The 18,570-nt window shown below is 47.8% G+C and overlaps 1 protein-coding gene, 1 long non-coding RNA gene and 1 other non-coding gene across 5 annotated transcripts; all 3 read left to right on the top strand.

Annotated features, from left to right (window-relative positions):
- Positions 1–1,313: 1,313 nt before the first annotated feature.
- On the top strand, positions 1,314–2,573 carry LOC123049632 (transcription factor TCP7). The gene has a single exon (XM_044472532.1). The coding sequence runs from the start codon at positions 1,410–1,412 to the stop codon at positions 2,025–2,027; it is 618 nt and encodes a 205-aa protein (XP_044328467.1). The 5' UTR covers positions 1,314–1,409; the 3' UTR covers positions 2,028–2,573.
- Positions 2,574–8,934: 6,361 nt separating this feature from the next.
- Positions 8,935–9,007, top strand: TRNAF-GAA (transfer RNA phenylalanine (anticodon GAA)). The gene has a single exon. It is a non-coding gene; the product is annotated as a tRNA-Phe (tRNA).
- Positions 9,008–10,420: 1,413 nt separating this feature from the next.
- LOC123053944 (uncharacterized) lies at positions 10,421–14,613 on the top strand. 3 transcript variants are annotated; one of them, XR_006425977.1, is made up of 4 exons: positions 10,421–10,942; positions 11,034–13,996; positions 14,101–14,232; positions 14,409–14,613. It is a non-coding gene; the product is annotated as an uncharacterized lncRNA (long non-coding RNA). The 3 variants fall into 3 exon arrangements; XR_006425978.1 differs by having other exon boundaries at positions 10,436–12,280; positions 12,360–13,996; XR_006425976.1 differs by having other exon boundaries at positions 10,459–13,996.
- The last annotated feature ends 3,957 nt before the right edge of the window (positions 14,614–18,570 follow it).

The raw sequence follows: 18,570 nt of genomic DNA, 5'->3' as shown, positions 1-18,570 counted from the left end.
GCGCCCAGGGTTTATGGTCCCAATCATTCTCCATGCTGCTCGTACATCTGGTAGGTCATCAGAATAAAAGGAACGGGCGCCCAACTGCCGACTGGAACGGCGATGTACGCTGCACAAGGAAGAGGAAAAGAGGGTTGTAGCGCGATCATGACCCGGAACAACCAATGTGGTCCAGGCTGGGCGCAACAGCAACATGTCGCCTCTGGCGAGCCGTCAATCCCCCCGATGATCCAGTTGCTCAGCCGCGGCTCCACCACACATGTAGGCGAGCAGCGCCCTGCAATCCAACTACTACATGAATCGTTGCTAGCCGCCGCTACCACTCTCAGCGCTTCATGGACAATCGCCCTCCGTCTGCATCGCACCATCGTAACCTGGCCTTTTGTTTGAAAATGACTCGTAGAAATCTGTTTATCAGTCTCGCTGAATATCGGCTGAAAATGACCTGATCCGTAGCTGGGTCTCCATCAGACCATCCCCATTTCCAGGGTAACAGCATCCATGCAAGTCTTTTTTTTTTCCTTTCTTTGCACACGGACGGTTTGCATGAGCTAGGCATGACAAATGACAATTGAGAGGGCCTACCCGAAGCCAATGGAATGCAATGCGAATGCGAATGCGGCATGACAATTTTTTTTGTAAACCTCGAAAGTTCTTCTATGCAGATCAATGCTACAGGCTTGAGCAAGGTGAGGTGAGATAATAGAGCCGTCCATAGAGAGGAGAGAGCTACCGGACGAAGACCCCATGTGGCCTGCCCCCCAATGCCTACAGTGCACAGTGCTCCTGCTGCAGTGCTCCATGCCTGTCCCTGCACGGCTGCAGTGCTCCTGTCCTCTGCACTGCACTGCACTTCAGACTTCTTGAGCCGAGTGCCCAAGTGCTACATTCAGGTTTTCAGGGTCAGACTTCAGATACCTCCATCTGTTTACGTACTTCCCAATAATTGCATATGGAGCTCCCCAAAAGCTGAAACCTCATGTTCAAACCCGCAAAAAAACCGGCCACCTCATGTTCAAGCTGGACTCATAATTTTCGTCACAATTACTTGTAAATTATTTTTCATCAGAGAGACATGTGTAACCAACAACTTCATACGTGCATTTTCGACATAGTCAGCGTATTTTCCTCATGCAGAGTCGAACACGTAAAGCAGCTTCATATGTGCATTTTTTTCTGACATGCACACTCAGAAATGTGTATGACTTTGTGGTACATACTTGTGACGTATCAGAGCCAGAGGGCCTAAAAAGAATATACAAAGAAAATGCACATGAAACTCCAGCCCTTTATAAATTTGCACCCCACAGGGCCAGGGACCAAGCGGACAAGGCCCTATCCATCCATCCCCATCACCTCCCCACACACATCTGTGCGCCACCCGAACCAAAGCTCAGCCACCAGCAGCCATGGCATCTCGCGACGCCGCCACCTTCCAGCTCTACCGGCCCATGGCAATGCCGACGGCGACGCCCATGTCCCAGACGATGGCAATGCCCGGCTTCTCGTCGGCCGAGGCCGCGGACGACGCCGTGGTGGCGGTGCCGGTGCCGGCGCCGAGAAAGGCCGGCGCGGCCAAGGGCGCCAAGGACCGGCACAGCAAGGTAAACGGGCGCGGGCGGCGCGTGCGCATGCCGATCGTGTGCGCGGCGCGCGTGTTCCAGCTCACCCGCGAGCTGGGGCTCAAGTCGGACGGGCAGACCGTGGAGTGGCTGCTCCGGCAGGCCGAGCCGTCCATCCTGGCCGCCACCGGCTCCGGCACCACCCCGGCCGTCTTCTCCTGCTCCTCGGCGCCCTCCGCCGCCGCCGTCTCCCTCCTCGGGAAGCGGCCGCGCGAGGAGCACGAGCACGAGGCGGCGCCGTCCTTCTGGGAGGCGCTGCAGGCCCGGCCCGTGCCCTGGGGCCTCTCCCCGTCGCTGGAGGCGCAGGCGTACGCGTCGTCGGTGGCGCAGGGGCACCACCACCACCTGAACCTGCTCTCCGCGCTCTCCGGCGCCTCCAGGCGGCCAGAGGAGGAGTCCCGGTGACCGCCGGCCCGCGCCTGTCTACGTGATCGCATGCGCTGACCTGCCCGTGCCCTGCTGCCTAATTCTTGGAGCCAAGCCAGCCAGGTGTTCCTGCTTGCTTGCTGCTGTGTGGTGTGGCTTGCCCTGCGTACTTTCGCATTTTCTTTACCGCCCTTTCTCCTTTGCGTGCATCGTGTGTTTTCTTTTGCGTGGTTTTTGGTCTGGGAAGAAAGAATTAATCGAGAATCTGAGCAGCATCAGAGATTCCAAGGTAGCAACTGTAGATACAAGCCTGCTAGATCTTACCACCACTCCATCTCGTCGGATTTGTGATTGTGCTTGTCACTAGTTGTTACAACAGTGTATTACGCCACTGCCACTCCCTGCTGTCTGTGACGAGACGATTGATCTATCTAACACAGTGCCACTCTTGTACCACTCGATTGTTGTTTTGCTTCAATGGAAGTCCCTCTATCTGTGGGAAACGTTTTGCCGATGCAAAGGCTCTGGTGTGGTGTGGTGTGTGATTGGCATCTGCGGTAACCGTCCAACAATGATGGAACTAAATGACCCATTTGGCGCACCTCCATCACATTACGTACATGGCAGGGCTGCGCTTTGCTGCGAGACAATGATTTAGATTGATGTTTAGTAGATTTACTTTAATCGTGGGTTCGCTTTTATCTCTGCAATACTGCTGCTGCTGGGGCAAAAGCTGCGGCTGCCGCTGCTGCTCTGCAACGGCCTCTGCCACTTTGCCCTGATGAAAGGCTCCGGCTGTTTTCTCCGGCCATTATTGGTGCCAAGCTGTAGGCCATTTGGCTGAAAGTGAGCTGCCCTACCTCACCTGACGGAATGCAGATCTCTGCACTCTGTCTGCACCCCCAACGGTTTACGTCGCCATGCTCGCAGATATTAAGTGCTCCATGTAAATTTCAAAAAAGAAGAGAGAAAAATAGCGCTCCACGTTACAGAATACAGTTAGTGTATCCAGCATTCGACGCGGAGCATATTTTTGCTGCGGTTCGAGAGGCATGCTTTGCTCTGTGAGACTGTGACTGTGACCGCCGGTTGCACCAACCTGCCTGTCCTTCGCGTCCGGGCTGATTGGTGGCGGCCAGCTGCGTGCTCTGATGGGCTGATCTGAGGTCTCTGGACTGGATGGATATGCCCGGTGACTTAGAGCAACTCCAACACGCCGATCCGGGCGCGCCTATTTGGCTCGGCACGGACTAAAAAGTCGGCCCAATGCATCGACCCAAACGGACGCGAGTCCGTTTTTGTCCGACTGCCGATCCATTCCCGACCCAATTTCGAGTCTGATTTGTGTCGGCGCGGACACGCTCCTATTCCTCTCCTTGGCCCGCTAGTCGGTGACACATTGGTCATCCTCTTCCACCCATATCAACAACAAGCCCTCGCCCGCCCCACCCCGTCGCCACTGCCGCCCATTTCCGGTGCCTCTGCCGGCAACCCGTGTCGACACACCTCCCCCCGTCGCCGCCACCTCCCACGTCACCGCCACCATCGCCTCACCATCAGGCCACCGCAACTTCTCACCCCCTCCCAGTCCGACGTCGCCGCGAGCAGGAAGCCGCCTCCCCGCCCCCGACCAGCTCCTTCGTCCGACACCGCCCGCTGTCCTGACGCCGGCACGCTCGTCTGACGCCGCCAGGCCAGCCACCTGGTCCAGGGGAGGCGCGCATCTCTTCGCCGGTCAGCTTCTTCGTCGATGCCCGCAAGTTGTTCGACAGTTTGTCTCAAGGTATAAAATGGACTCTGCCGACGAGTTCTTTTTTCACAATTTCCTGTGCGACTCTGATGATTCCTCGTCCGATGAGGAGGAGGAGATGTTGGCTGCCATGTTAGTCATGACCACCTTAATAGGCAGCGCCCGTTGTTCCGGGGCTCGATCCCGGGCCATATTCTGACGTTGAATCGCAACCGAGAGAGCGACCATTTCCTTCTTTGGAAGGACTACTTTGCCACAACCAACCTGTTGTTCAAACATCAGAATCCCCGTCGGTGTTTGCGTATGGCTAGGCATCTTTTCAACCATATTAGAGAGGGGGTGGTCGGATACGATAATTATTTCGAGTGCAAAGAGGATGCCCTTGGAAAGATTGGCTTCTAATCTTATCAGAAATGCACTGTAGCCATCCGGATGCTTGCATACGGAGTGCCTGGTGATCTCATTGATGAGTACGTTCGTATGAGCGAGTCTACATCCCTAGAGTCCATGTACAGGTTCTGCAAAGCTGTGATTGCCGTGTTTGGCCTGAGTACTTGAGAGAGACGACTGCTCAAGATACAGCCCACTTGTTGGAGATGAATGCCAGCAGGGGCTTCACAGGGATGCTTGGTAGCATAGACTGCATGCACTGGGAGTGAAAGAACTGTCCTTCTGCTTGGCAAGGGCAGTATAAGGGCCATGTCAGGGCTAGCACTATCATACTTGAGACCGTGGCCTCACAAGATCTCTGGATCTGTCACTCTTTCTTCGGCATGGCCGGATCGCACAATGATATCAATGTGCTTCAACGCTCGTCGGTGTTTGCAAGGCTTGCCGAAGGCAACAGCCCGCTAGTGAGTGTTATCATCAACGGCCACAACTACGACAAAGAAGTTGTGGGAGGTGATGACTGCTTGTGTGAGCATGCACAATATGATCATAGAGGACGAATGCCCGGAATGTATTTACGATCAAGGGTTTCAGTTTCAAGGTGAGAGTGTTGTGCGGCTTGTGCCTGAGCACGGAGGAGGAGCCGCAATGTTGCACAGTTCACCCAAATTCATCATGAAATGCGTGATTGGAAAACTCACATGCAGCTGCAAAATGATTTGATTGAGTATATGTGGGTTCATGTTGGCAACCAATAGATGTATCTTTTTTAAAATGTATTTGAGACAATTTAATTTTTATTCGGCTTGTAAAACTATGCTAAATTTATTTGGTTGCGAAACTATGCTATTTTTGTTTGCTTGTGAAACTATGCAAAATGTGTGTGTATTTGTTCAAAAACGGCGGCAGACTGGCCACGCGGGTAAATATGGGTCGGCGCGTTGGACACACTGCTGACTCAAATTGTAAACAGGACGGACGTTGAGCGGGCGGCCAACTCAAACGGACAAAAAGTGACAAAATCACCATCCATTTGGGTCGGCATGTTAGAGTTGCTCTTACCGGTGTTTCTATTTTTGGATGGACTGGGGCTGGTGACTTGGTGTTGCCACTGTTGGGCTGTCCAACGTTTCTATTTTAGAATTTTGCCTTTCTGCGGATGTTCAAATTCAGGCCTGCGGAACCACCTTCAAGCTCACAACGGTTTACGGCCCTACGACCTCTTCGAGAAAGGATGATTTTTTTGCTGAGCTTCTCACGCACAAGCCGGTTGCTGGGGTCAAATGGGTAGTGATGGGCGATTTCAACCAAATTTACAAGGCAAGAGATAAAAACAAGCGTAATGTAAACCCGAGCCGCATAAACCGCTTCCGGACAGCCCTAAATCTCTGCGAGCTTAGGGAGATCCATCTCCAGAACAGGCGCTTCACTTGGAGCAATGAACGACAAAATCCGACCCTCTGCAAGCTTGACTCCATTTTCTGCAATGACGAATGGGACATTCACATATCCTACATGCCTTGTCATCGTCCCTCTCAGACCACTGCCCACTTCTCCTAGCAGAGGACAGTGGACCACGGCGGCCGCGCACGTTCAAATTTGAAAATTTCTGGGCGTCCATCCCAGGTTTCCAAGATGTGGTGAAGGAGGCTTGGCATCATGATTCTGGGCATTTCGAGCCATGCCAGAACCTTTTCCACAAGCTTAAGAGGACTGGGGCTTGCTTGTCCAAATGGAGCGGGACACTTTTCTCCCAAGCCAAGATCCACTTTTGCGCAGCACTCATGGTCATCCTCAGACTAGATGTGGCCCAGGAGACAAGAGAGTTGTCGGCCGGAGAGATTGAGCTTCGGGCTAGGCTCAAGAGGAGGGTTATCGGTCTCGCAGTGATCGAGCGCTCAAGGAAAAAGCAGTGCTCCAGAATAAGGAATTTAAAAGAAGGGGACGCCAATACAAAGTTTTTCCACCTAAGGGTGAATGCGCGTAGAAGGAAAAATCACATCCACCGTCTCAAGCACAACAATGGCTGGATCACTGGGCATTCTGAGAAAGAGGAGATCATATTTGAGCACTTCTCTAGTGCTTTGGGCAGGGATGGCAGGCAAGAGAAGGACTTCAACTGGGATAACTTCAACTTTCCCGAAGTGGATTTGCACGAGCTTGGGAACCCTTTCTCGGAGGAGGAGGTGTTTGCGGCCATGTGCCAAATGCCCAAAGATAAGGCCCCTGGTCCCGATGGGTTCACCGGGCTGTTCTTCAAGAGCTGTTGGGAATATAGTAAAAGACGATATCATGCGGGTTATACACTCTTTTGGGACTCTGCGGACTTCCAACTTGCACTGGCTAAACTCAGCAAACATTGTGCTTCTGCCGAAGAAGGATGGCGCGGAAGGAGTTGCTGATTATAGGCCCATTAGCCTCATCCACGCCATTGCCAAGATTATAGCCAAGACGCTGGCGCTTCGTCTGGGACCCCACATGAACAACCTGGTCTCCAATGCCCAGAGCGCGTTTATTAAAAAACAAAGTATACATGACAACTACATGTACGTCCGCAACCTCGCTCGACGTCTCAACAAAAGCAAGACACCTTCCTTACTCTTCAAACTGGATATCTGCAAGGCTTTTGATTCCGTACGATGGGACTACATCCTGCAACTCCTGCAGCGGAGAGGTTTCCCGAGCATCTTCAGGGATTGGATTGCAGCGCTCCTGAGCACGTCCTCGTCTCGCGTCCTTCTGAACGGTGTGGCGGGTCCTCCTTTTTTGCATGGTCAGGGCTTTCGTCAGGGCGACCCGCTCTCACCCCTTTTGTTCGTCATTGCCATCGACCCGCTCCAACAGGTTCTCGACTTGGCCACCAGGCACGGGCTGCTTCACAAGATTAGAGGTCGCGGGTCTACCTTTCGGACCTCGCTCTATGCCGATGATGCAGCAATTTTCATCAAGCCTATCAAGAAGGATGTGGACAACCTTGCTTCCATTCTGAAAGGTTTTGGGGAGGTCACGGGCCTCTGTACAAATGTCTCCAAAAGCTCAGTTGCCCCCATTCGTTGCCGAAACCTTAACCTTGACGCCATTCTTCATGGGCTCCCCGCTAAGAGAGCTTCCTTCCCGCTAAAATACCTGGGGCTGCCCTTGTCGGTGTGGCAGCTCAAACGTGCCGACTTTCAGTACCTGGAGGATCAGGTCGCTGGAAGGCTTGTACCTTGGGAAGGGAGATACATTGCAACACCGGGCCGATAGTGTTGGTCAAATCGGTCCTGACCTCGCAGGTTGTCTTCACTGCTACTGCTCTTCCCATTCCTAAGGGCACCCTGAACAACATCAGCAAGATTGAGCGAGCGTTCCTTTGGTCGGCCTCGCACAAGACGACTGGGGCCAAGTGTAAAGTCAATTGGGAGCGCGTCTGTAGACCCAAGGACCTTGGGGGCCTTGGGGTCCTACACCTGGAGAAGTTCTGCCGAGCGCTTCGTTTACGCTGGCTCTGGCTTGAATGGACCGCGCCAACGAGATTGTGGGTTGGCCTGGGTAGCATATGTGATGAGGAGGATAAGCTCTTTTTCTATGCATGCGTGATCATCACCATCGGCAACGGCGCCCGTGCGCCCTTCTGGGAGTCCCCTTGGCTAAACGGGTGCAAGCCCAAGGACATCGCCCCCCTGATCTTTGAGGCATCGTCTCGAAAGCAATGGAAGGTCAGGGAAGCTTTGCACAATGAAGCATGGATTAGCAAAATCAACTCTACGGCTGCATTCTCTTTTGACCACCTGAGACAATTCCTGGAGTTGTGGACTTCAATCCATGGTATTAGTCTAGATGAGCATGCCGAGGACTCCATCATTTGGAAGCATACGGTCTCAGGAGAATACACTGCTTCCTCTGCGTACAATGCGCAATTTCTATCCATCACTCGCACAAACATGTGCAAGGTTGTCTGGAAGACCTGGGCGCTCCCGAACGTCAAATTCCTCGCGTGGCTTGCTCTACAAAACAGGATTTAGACAGCTGACCGGTTGGCCAAGAGGGGGTGGCCAAACTGTGGCCCTTGTCCTCTTTGTCGCACGGGCCTTGAAACTGTCGAGCACCTATTCTTTGCTGCCGCTACACGCTTAGGCTATGGGGCTTGGTGAAGGACTGGCTTCAGCTTGTCAGCTTGGACGTTGCAGTCTGGGCAAACTATAGCAGTATCAAGGACTGGTGGTTCGACATGGTTGCCACCCAAAGGATCCATGGAAGGGCAATGTCTTCCCTCACTATGCTAGTATGCAAGTTGATCTGGGATGAAAGGAACGCAAGGGTTTTTCGATGCAACATTGCTCCTCCAACCATCCTTCTTCGCACCATCCAGAAAGCGTCGATTCTTTGGGCGACCGCCGGGGCGAAACATTTGGGCCACATTCTACCGGGAGAGTAGTGCGGATGGGTTATGCACCCCATGCTTGGGGCTTTTATTTTCTTGTCCTCTGTAACTTTGAAAGACCTATTCCCTCTCCTAATTAATGAATCGCCATTGCCAGCTTCTCGCTGGGTCTGGGGGAAGATCCGCAACATCTGTTGCTTTCGTGCACTGGTTTCTTCTTTTCTTTATTGAGCACAGTTTTGTGCAGTGTTGTGTGCCTGCTGCGGGACTTGCCGATGGGAGGTGAAATTAACGAAGAGCGCGCTGCTGTCCTAGTCCTACACATCCACTTGCCGCCTGCGTGACGAAGGAGACAGGAGTACTTAGAACAGCCGACGCGTACGCCTCTGTTTAGGACCAGGCATACCAGTATATTTACGTGCCTCAGGCACAGATTATAACAAGCGGGGATAGCTCAGTTGGGAGAGCGTCAGACTGAAGATCTGAAGGTCGCGTGTTCGATCCACGCTCACCGCATGCCTCTTTTATTTTTTTTTTCATTTTTTTCATTTTTTTAATGAAGCCTCGACGCACACCGCAGGAGCAAATGACAACCCATATGATTGATTTTTTTTCTACAAGCGACTAGAATAATACAAGGGCCCAAGTGCAAGCAAACACTAATGATCCACAAATCTGTACACACGTAACAACTCGCTAGTTTATACAATTTGCATGCATTTAATCCCCAAATAAGCGTGTTTTAATCGGAAGCGGATCTGTAGCACCTAGATGCTCCACACCCTATATGAAAATTAAGTTCAAGAAATTATCGGGAAATTTAAAAAAAACTGAAATTTTGGGATATGAAACTTGGGTGCCCAATCTACTTTCGTGTGATATTTCGTGAAAAAATATTTCAAGAAATTATCGGGAAATTTTAAAAAAATCTGAAATTTTGGGATATGAAACTTGGGTGCCCAATTTACTTTCGTGTGATATTTCACGAAAAAAAATTCATTGCAAAAAAGACAAAAAAATTCTATGTATAGAAAAAACTATTTGGATGGATTTTAGTTTGGGCTGTATTTTCTTCACCACAGATACATTTTCCGGTATTTTTCTATGAAACTTCATACGGGACTACATTGGTCACCCAAGTTTCATATCCCAAGATTTCAGATTTTTTTAAAATTTAATTTCCATAGGGGGGGAGGGGGGAGCACCCAGGTGCTTCTGTGTATTTTCCTGTTTTAATCCGCATATTTAAACATATAATGATGCTAGCCGACCCTCCTCCACGGAGCTCCCCTGAATTGGCGCATTTGTGATCGTCGGATGAGCTTTGACTTCTGCTGCTGGACATCGGATCGGTTGACCACGTGGTAAAAAGTGTTACTTCTTCTTTGCTTTCACGTTTGACTGACTTGTGGCCCTTTTGCTCATGTGATTTGTCTCGTTGCTTGTGGGTTTTTTCGAGCCGTGGTGAAAGTCAACCAGTGCATTGGGTGCGCCTCGTCGTGTATGAGCAGTCTGTCCGTCCCTCTATGGCTGACGCCAGCGCGGGAACCGCGCGACGTGCGAGAGACAGCGCCCCGTGCGCGAGGTCTTTCCAGCGTCCAATCCCTGTGGGACTCACGCACTGTACTCATTCGTCGCCACCACACCGAACTCTATTCCCTTCCCACCAAACCCCGCAGCTGCCCTCCTTCAGTCCTCCATCCTCTCGCGCCCCCCTCCGCACAGCCCCTCCCTGCTTTCTCCTCATCACCGTATGGCCGTGTATGAACAGTCTGTCCGTCCCTCTGTGGCTGACGCCAGCGCGGGAACCGCGCGACGTGCGAGAGACAGCGCCCCGCGCGCGAGGTCTTTCCAGCGTCCAATCCCTGTGGGACTCACGCACTGTACCCATTCGTCGCCACCACACCGAACCCTATTCCCTTCCCACCAAACCCCGCAGCTGCCCTCCTTCGGTCCTCCATCCTCTCGCGCCCCCCTCCGCACAGCCCCTCCCTGCTTCCTCCTCATCACCGTATGGCCGTGTATGAGCAGTCTGTCCGTCCCTCTGTGGCTGGCGCCAGCACGGGAACCGCGCGACGTGCGAGAGACAGCGCCCCGCGCGCGAGGTCTTTCGAGCGTCCCCACACCGAACCCTATTCCCTTCCCACCAAACCCCGCAGCTGCCCTCCTTCGGTCCTCCATCCTCTCGAGCCCCCCTCCGCACAGCCCCTCCCTGCTTCCTCCTCGTCACCGTAGCCGCCGCATTCCTACCTTTCCTCCTTCTCGTCACCACAGCCGCTGGTCCCCTCGCTCCTCCTCCATCATCCCTTCCACTACCGCACGAACCTTCCGGGTCGGGGCGAGGCAGAAGGCCGTGGCGAATCTGGCGCCTGCAGGCAGAAGCAGCAGGAGTGGGTGGAGCAGCGGATGCAAACGGGGTCATCGACGGAGCTGCAGGAGCAAGGAGCTCGAGTTGGCTCATGGCTTGCCTTTGCATACTCTTTCTCCCCCTTCCCTCACTCACGCCTCCCCTTTTTCTCATGGGTGAGGGCTTCGGCTGCAGGTGCGCCACGAGGAGTGGAAGGCCGAATCCATGTGATGACCAGAGCAGCAGGAGCAAGGAGCCTCCTCTCTCGCTCTCTCTCAGTGGTTGAGGACTTCCTCAAGAAGAAAGATGAAGGCCAAATAGAAGAAGAATTTGGCTCAAAGGTCTTGCGGAGGTGCCTCTGACCGTCTCTACTTTCCTATTAATTTCTCCACCATGCACATTGGAATTAGATAATATATGTTTTTTTAAACATGGCGCGTACAGATCTGAGGTTTTCTATTTGTAGGTAGTGATTCTATATATTATGATGTAGTCTGATATTTTAAGATATTCACAAAAGGAGTGTTTAATATGTACACATTTATATAACTATGTAGTCAGGCATATTTTATCTCTTTTCTTGATCGAATGAAGCACTGGTCTTGATAACTTCATCAGCTCCGTACATTTGTTCGTGTAACTTCGGCTAGGCAATGAAAACTTAATGTGGCTGGAGTTCTACGCGCATTAAATCTGATTATCCTTATATTTCAAATCCAATGTCTTGGCCTTTAGAGGCTATTTTGGCCTCACAGGGTGAAGGCATGTTTGTGCAGGCAATGAAAATAGGGTACTCATTTTTATCTTGTAGAATGTGGTTCAGGAAAAGATATATGTGCCTTATGTGCCTTATAGAAGATACATTATATTAGCATGTTATGATAAGATATGTTTATATGTATAATGTGGATCCTTGATAAGTAGACTAGCCTGATCTCATGGCAATAACCATGCTCTCTGTTAATATGGTCTCTTCTAAAGTATATTTAACAAAGCTTTCAGTTTGTGTTTATACCACATTCTCTTACAAATTTACATTACAGTATGTCCTAGAAAAGGCACCAGATCACTTTATGCCTTGCATACATGTTTTGGTAGAAACAATGCATCGAAGTCTTCTACAAACTTTTTGGATTTGACAGCCGTACCGTATCAGGTCAATAGTAGTGGTGAAACCGTATCAGGTCAATAGTAGCGGTGAAAAATCAACGGGGTATGGTGGCGGCTAGGGGGCAGAGTCGCCCATGAGTCGCCGGAGTCAAACGATAGACAAAGCAAATAGGGTCGGTGATAATAGCATGTTTTCTGGGCAACACATTTTTTTTCTTCTACTTGTTGTTTATTAGTAGGCAGCAAATGGCTTTTAAAAGAAAAAGGTGGTGGACAGGTGGCGTTCATGGCCACCTTGCAATCCTACATTCAGGACTTCGTGTTTAAATTTGGTAGTTCTGCACTATCATTTTCATTTCTTCTGTAAGTTTTTTACCTTGTGTACTAATGCACGTTTTGTGCTTTTTTCAGAGTGCATAATGTCCCCTCAGGTTCGAATTGCTCTGAAGTTATCAGGGCATTTCCTTGTAGGGCTTGTTCGCATTTATTCATGGAAGGTGAACTACCTGTTTCAAGATTGTAACCCACCTAAAAATCCCTTCTGCCTTCCTGTTTTTGTTTGTGTATGTCGCTCTGTAAAGATTGGTTAGCCTGACCATGAAAGGGTGCTTCAGATTAGAAAAGCATGGTTTTTCTTTGTGTAATTTTCAGGACAAAGGAGGCTGTGGAGGAACTCATAAATGACGTGCTAAATTATTAATTAGCCGTATTCTTGATTTTTCGTTTTTTAAAGATAATTGAGCAACAAGTCATGTAGAGTTACTACCGTATAGTATATTTCTAACTGCATGATCGAAACTGTACATTCTGAAAGTATATTGGACTCTTGCCCTTGGGAAATTAGGCTGTTATATCATTACTTTGTAAATAAATCACATGTTAACTTGCTGGTTCAGTTTAAAGCTGCAGGCAGAGGCTTGCGGTAGGGAAAAATAATAATTGTGCCAGTTGAAAACCAAAGCGTTTATTTGTGACTGTATAATCTGGACTGTGGTTTTATGAAAGTATGTTAGGCTCCTGCTCTTAGGAGATTAAGAGTTGTTGTGGTTTGCTTGGTCCAGTGCCCCGAAGGGAGCTCACGTGCTAAAAAAACCAATGTTTTTTTTATGGTTAGTTCACGTGCTAAAAAAACCAATCTCTGCGAAAATAGCATGCTCATTTTAGTTATATTGATTAATAGCATCTCTATGTTATTAGATACTCCCTCCGTTCTTTTTCAACTGCTTAGATCATATTTGATTCCAATGCTTGCTTTCATATCATTGGTTTGTCCAAAGTTTATGTTCAGAGATTATGCTTCAAAGATATGTTCAGATATCCTACAAAAAAAAGTAAGATGATCGCCCAATTCTAGCTTCATCTGCTTTACCTATTTTTTTATTTTTTTATTTAGATCACCTGAGTTCTAGGCAGTGAGTACTAGAAAGCATTATCACATTTCAGTGCATTTTCATACTTTGTGAAGCATTTCAGTTTTATGGATATGGGCATTCAATTGAGAACTGGGAACAATTTTGTTTGACTTTTCAGATGATAATTTTTATCGGTTATAGTTACAATTACTAGAAGTAGCAAAGGCATGGGTTAATTTAGAGCTTGAGTTGGCAGCTATGCTTTTTTGCATTCCAGATTATGCAAAGAGATTGCCATGTTTTTTATTTATTTCGGTTTAGTTCATTCCCTTATATATCCAGTTGTTTTCTGCAGAATTTTTTTTAAATGTTCATGTTGTAATGGATGGATATGTTGATGGCATCGTCATGTCATGTAAATTACATGCAGAACAAATCTATATTTTTGTTGGGACTAAAAGTGAAAACTATATTTGGGACCCAAACTTTTCAAATAGCTCTGAATATGAATTGGGACCTTGCGCTGTTTGGGGTGGAGCTGTTGGGAGTGAGAGGCGGATAACAATAGGGCGAAGAAGCATGCCATCGAGGAGTGCAAGCAGCAGTGCTCCTTCGCAATGGGGTGTGGCTATAGGGGAGGGGAGGCGGCCAACGACGGGGAGAAGGAGCAGGTCGTCGAGGAGTGCAAGCAGCAGGGTAAGATGTGTATTTTTTCAGACGATCTTGACTGTTTTGCAACATGTATTGCATTTCCAGGGATAATCATTTTTCTTATTTATTATTTCCCATGTTCGCTGAAGATTAATTTAGGCCCATACAGTTTCCGTGGACTGGAAGTCTGAAACTGAAGATAGGGCATATTGTTTTGGTTCTGAGTGGTTGGAGATATTGCGGATTGATGTCCCTAGAGCAGTCGGACCCTTCCAAGATAGGTGAGTCTGATTTCTTCTGCAACTCTTCCACCACAGTACATGAAAATGAATATGTTCTACCTATCAGCACCATTTCTTGAGGAGAATTGTTGCTTCCCCTTTATTTTGTCACACTTTGGTTTCTTTGAGTTCAGAATAGATTCACCTTTATTCTGATTTTCTTTATATATTCCCAGGTGCTAAAATCCTAGGTGTCAAGGGCATTGTGGTGGCGCGATCCATGTCTACTGCAATCGCTCGGCATGGCGTCCATGGCCCCTTTTGCTGCATTTTTTGTTTTTCGGCAAATATGTTCTTGCTTGACCCCTGGTGAATATGTTCATGATTCATAATCATTGTATCTGATTCATAAGAAATAGTGAGATGCTTTGTTATGAGTTACGATATAGGCTTTGTAAAATTTGCATGCAATTTGTTGATGGTTAGGCTTCGAGCTCCATTTCAATAATTAGAGCTTTTTTCTGATCCTCTCGAATTTTCTCATCTATTACAATGAATTACTGCAGATCCAATTTACATCTACAGTCCAAGGAGGCAAAGTTCTTGTGGCTTAATATCATTTAGAACCTGTCTTTCATTAATATGGTCATTCCTTTGTCTTAATCTTGCTATGGTTAACTCCCTGGCTGCAACATTGTTGAGAGTGGATGCAAGATTTGTTGTGTTTCCCAATACATCATTCTATACAATTCTTAGAATCAACGCTGATGCCTATACGACAGGCTATACACCTTTGTAATGTAATCTTGTGCATGTCAATGGCACCGGCAGTGGTTTAAAACATAAGCTGGTGCGTCTTGTGCTTGCTTGTTGCTTTTTTTTCAACTAGGCATGGTCTCTAATACTCCCTCCGTTCCCAAATACAAGTCTTTTTAGAGATTCCAACAAGTGACTACATACGCAGCAAAATGAGCGAATCTACACTCTAAAATATGTTTACATACATCCGTATGTTGTAGTCCATTTCAAATGTCTAAAAAGACTTATATTTAGGAACGGATGGAGTAGATTAGATATCCATTAAAACTTGTATATGTGGTCTGCTTCCTTTTGCCTCCATCAACATATATGTGCTGTTCTTATTATCTTTACATGCTTATTTGGAGGAAGGCCCCATCGTCTAATACAAACATACATGCTGCCCGAGATTCAGATTTTAATGTAAGATTATAAAGAAGAAGAGATATCATATCGTATTGAGTTAATAGCATACCATTCTTTTTGTTACTGCATGATCTGAATGGTGGCTTTATGAAATATACATGCCGACCAAAAGTTATGTATGAACAAAAACTGATGCATATACTCCCTCCGTCCGGTGAAGAGTATACATCTAAATTTTTTAGGACAAATTATGGAGTTGACTAAAAAATGCATTGAAAAGGTGCAAGTCACTGTCTCTCTTCTCTTTAATTACCCACCCTTCAATGAGCTAAGTGTATGTAGAAATTAAGAAGACCATGTGTAGATTGCTATTGGTCTTGATTACCATGTGATGGGAGAGAAATATTTTTTCCTACTTTAAAGTGCATTGGAAATATGAAGTACACTCTTTTGTGGACAAATTTTGAACCTAGATGTACACTCTTCACCGGACGGAGGGAGTATGTAACAATATAATTGGGTTCATCAGAACTAATTAATGTTTGTTTTTATGAGAAATAAACATTTGCACTTGTTCTTCAGTTAGTTAGGTTGTTAGATTGCTGCTTCTCTTCATTTGGTTTATGATCTTTTGGGTGCAGAATGTTAACAAATTGCTGCATCATCATGGCTAAGGTGTCAATACCCCTAAGTAAGCCACCTATTAACTTTAAGAGTAGCATAGTGAGTGCCTGCTTTACATTTCATAACACAGATGAGCAATAGAGCATCATTTTTCAGTACCACCATACTGACCCCACCTAGGCGTGTAACAAACAACATGGTACTCAGTCTGGGCAGAGTTGCAAAAAATGATAATCATATTTAAAGGCAACATTACATGGTCGTCTCATACTTTTCATACCTGAGTTTGACCACAGAAAATGGCTGACAAGATACATCACATGCACTCACAGTCACAGATTCATATTCTACTCCGGATGGGCCACACACAGAATTGTTCTTGGACCGGGCAAGGTAGCATATGGGCTTTTCAAATACCTATGTTTGACACAGAGAGGGATTTTTTTCATGCACATGGAAAATAAAAGTTTGGTACAAACACTGCTAAAAAAATTCATCCTTAACTGGTCTACACATCTTATAAAAATATGTTTATTTTCCAAAACTCAGATTTCTCAGCTTGATAACCATATTTTAAACTGAAAAAGTGCTTCCTTAACTGGTCTATGCATGCTATACAAATATGATTTTTCTCAAACTCAGATTTCTCAGCGTGATAAACATATTTTCAATATAGCATGATTTAACACATGGGCTTTCTACTACCAATATCGAATATGTCCTTGCAAAATGAAACTATTTTCATCGACAACATGGCTTTAGAGGGTCTCTGCGCCATTTGGCGCAATGGGTCAACTAGTACACTAATAATAGCCATCCGATCTATGCATTTGACGCCTATAGCGTGTTTTAATCCGCAAACAAAACTTACGCATGCATACAACTTACACTCCGGTAGTCAGTCCAGTACTCCACCAAAAGAAACTGACGCATGCGTGCAAATTTTGTTTTGTTTTGCTTCAATTTTGGACTTATACAGAAAGACATACATTTAAAAAAAATGATAAACACAATATCTTGCTACATGAACAACCATAAAAGCACTAGATAGGTTGGTTAGTTCAACACAATTTTTATTTAATACTTCCTGCGGTCCTTTTTAGTCCGCATAAAAGATTTATCTGAAGTCAAACCTCGTAAAGTTTGACCAATTGTTTAGAGAAAAAATACTAACATTCACAATATGAAAATATACAACCTCCTCCAGCCCATCGCGTCCCTCCAGCGAGCGACAGGAGGGAAAACCTAGCTGCCAGCGGGGATCCATCGTCCTCTCGCGTGGTGGACATGGCGCGGGGCGGGGTTGCTGGGCCAGAGTGCGGCGCTGCCTTGCCTGGCGTGGCTGTGGAGGCTGCTCCTCGTGGCGGCGGCGGCATGTCTCCCGACCTGGCGCGGCCTTCTGACGATGCGGGTTGTTGTGTATGACGAGACGGACATACCCTGCACCTACTCAACATCGTCAAAAGGTGGATGCCTCATCATCAACGGATGGCAGGAGATCTGTGACATCTGCGACTTCACCAAGGTTGGAGACAAGATAATCGGCGCCATCCACGTAGGACATGCAGGCCCCATTCTCTTTGTGCATACCATTGCTAAGACGACTACCGACGAGTAGGTGTCTTAAGAGTTCAACATGCATGCATGTCTATTTACATCAATTATGATTGCACTTGTGTTGAGTACTTTTTATGGTTGTACCATTATGCGGATTTTTCTAGAATTGCTAGCTAGGTACTATGTGATGCTAGTTATGTGTGTTGAAGATTTCATATGTTTAGTTTATGATCCGATAATAATTGCTACATTTGATTTTGATGGTCTAAATGATGCCATGCCGGAAAATTTGTGTGGTAGAACATCCTGCCAAACAAAATAAATGCATTATATATTTTTTTGGGCATTTTACACCAGTAGTGCATGGCGAAGGGCGAACGCTACTACATCGACGCGTAACTAGCCGCGTTCACGCACACCGCACGCTGCAGGCCGAGATGGTACTAGCGGCGTCCTGCCCCGACCGTTGCTGGAGAGCTACTGCTTAGCAGCATTTGGCCACTCACACAGCAGGAGAGAGTGAGAGAGAAGTGAAAAACGTTTCCCCTTTCGGGTTTCTCTTATCCTCTGGCGACCTCGTCGGAGTCCACCAAATCCTCCCGTTTGACCGGTGGCGTTCGCTGGGGACAGGAGTCCACCAAATCTAAGGAATCAAAGATGATGCGTGAATGGCAGAACCATCCCTTCTGGGTGGCAGCGGAGAGGAGGTCTGCAGGAAGGAGGAAGTAGTGGGCGATTTAGGGAAGACAACGGATGAGGAGAAGACACCGGCGGGTGAGGCAGGAGGAGGGAGCAGCGCTAGCGGGGGTCGAGAAGAAGATGAGAGAGAGGACTATACTTGGGGCCCCATGCCAAATCTTGAGGACAGATTCGAAGGCCTAAATCTCTGTGGGGAAGAAGAAACCGATCTAGATTTTTCTGCAGAACTAGAGGACCTAATCAGGGAGGTCAGATGGCTGGCAATCTTCAAGGTTCATACCACACGTCAGTTCAGTCACTCGGTGCTATTTAATTCGATGCGTAATGCTTGGTCACCGGCCCAACAGGTTACTT

The sequence above is a fragment of the Triticum aestivum genome, chromosome 2D (genome assembly GCF_018294505.1).
Source record: "Triticum aestivum cultivar Chinese Spring chromosome 2D, IWGSC CS RefSeq v2.1, whole genome shotgun sequence".
Classification (NCBI taxonomy): domain Eukaryota; kingdom Viridiplantae; phylum Streptophyta; class Magnoliopsida; order Poales; family Poaceae; genus Triticum; species Triticum aestivum.
This window is presented reverse-complemented; position numbering and strand designations above follow the sequence as displayed.

Excerpts from the sequence above, each read along its gene's own strand:
- LOC123049632 (XM_044472532.1), top strand. The coding sequence starts at position 1,410 with ATGGCATCTCGCGACGCCGCCACCTTCCAGCTCTACCGGCCCATGGCA.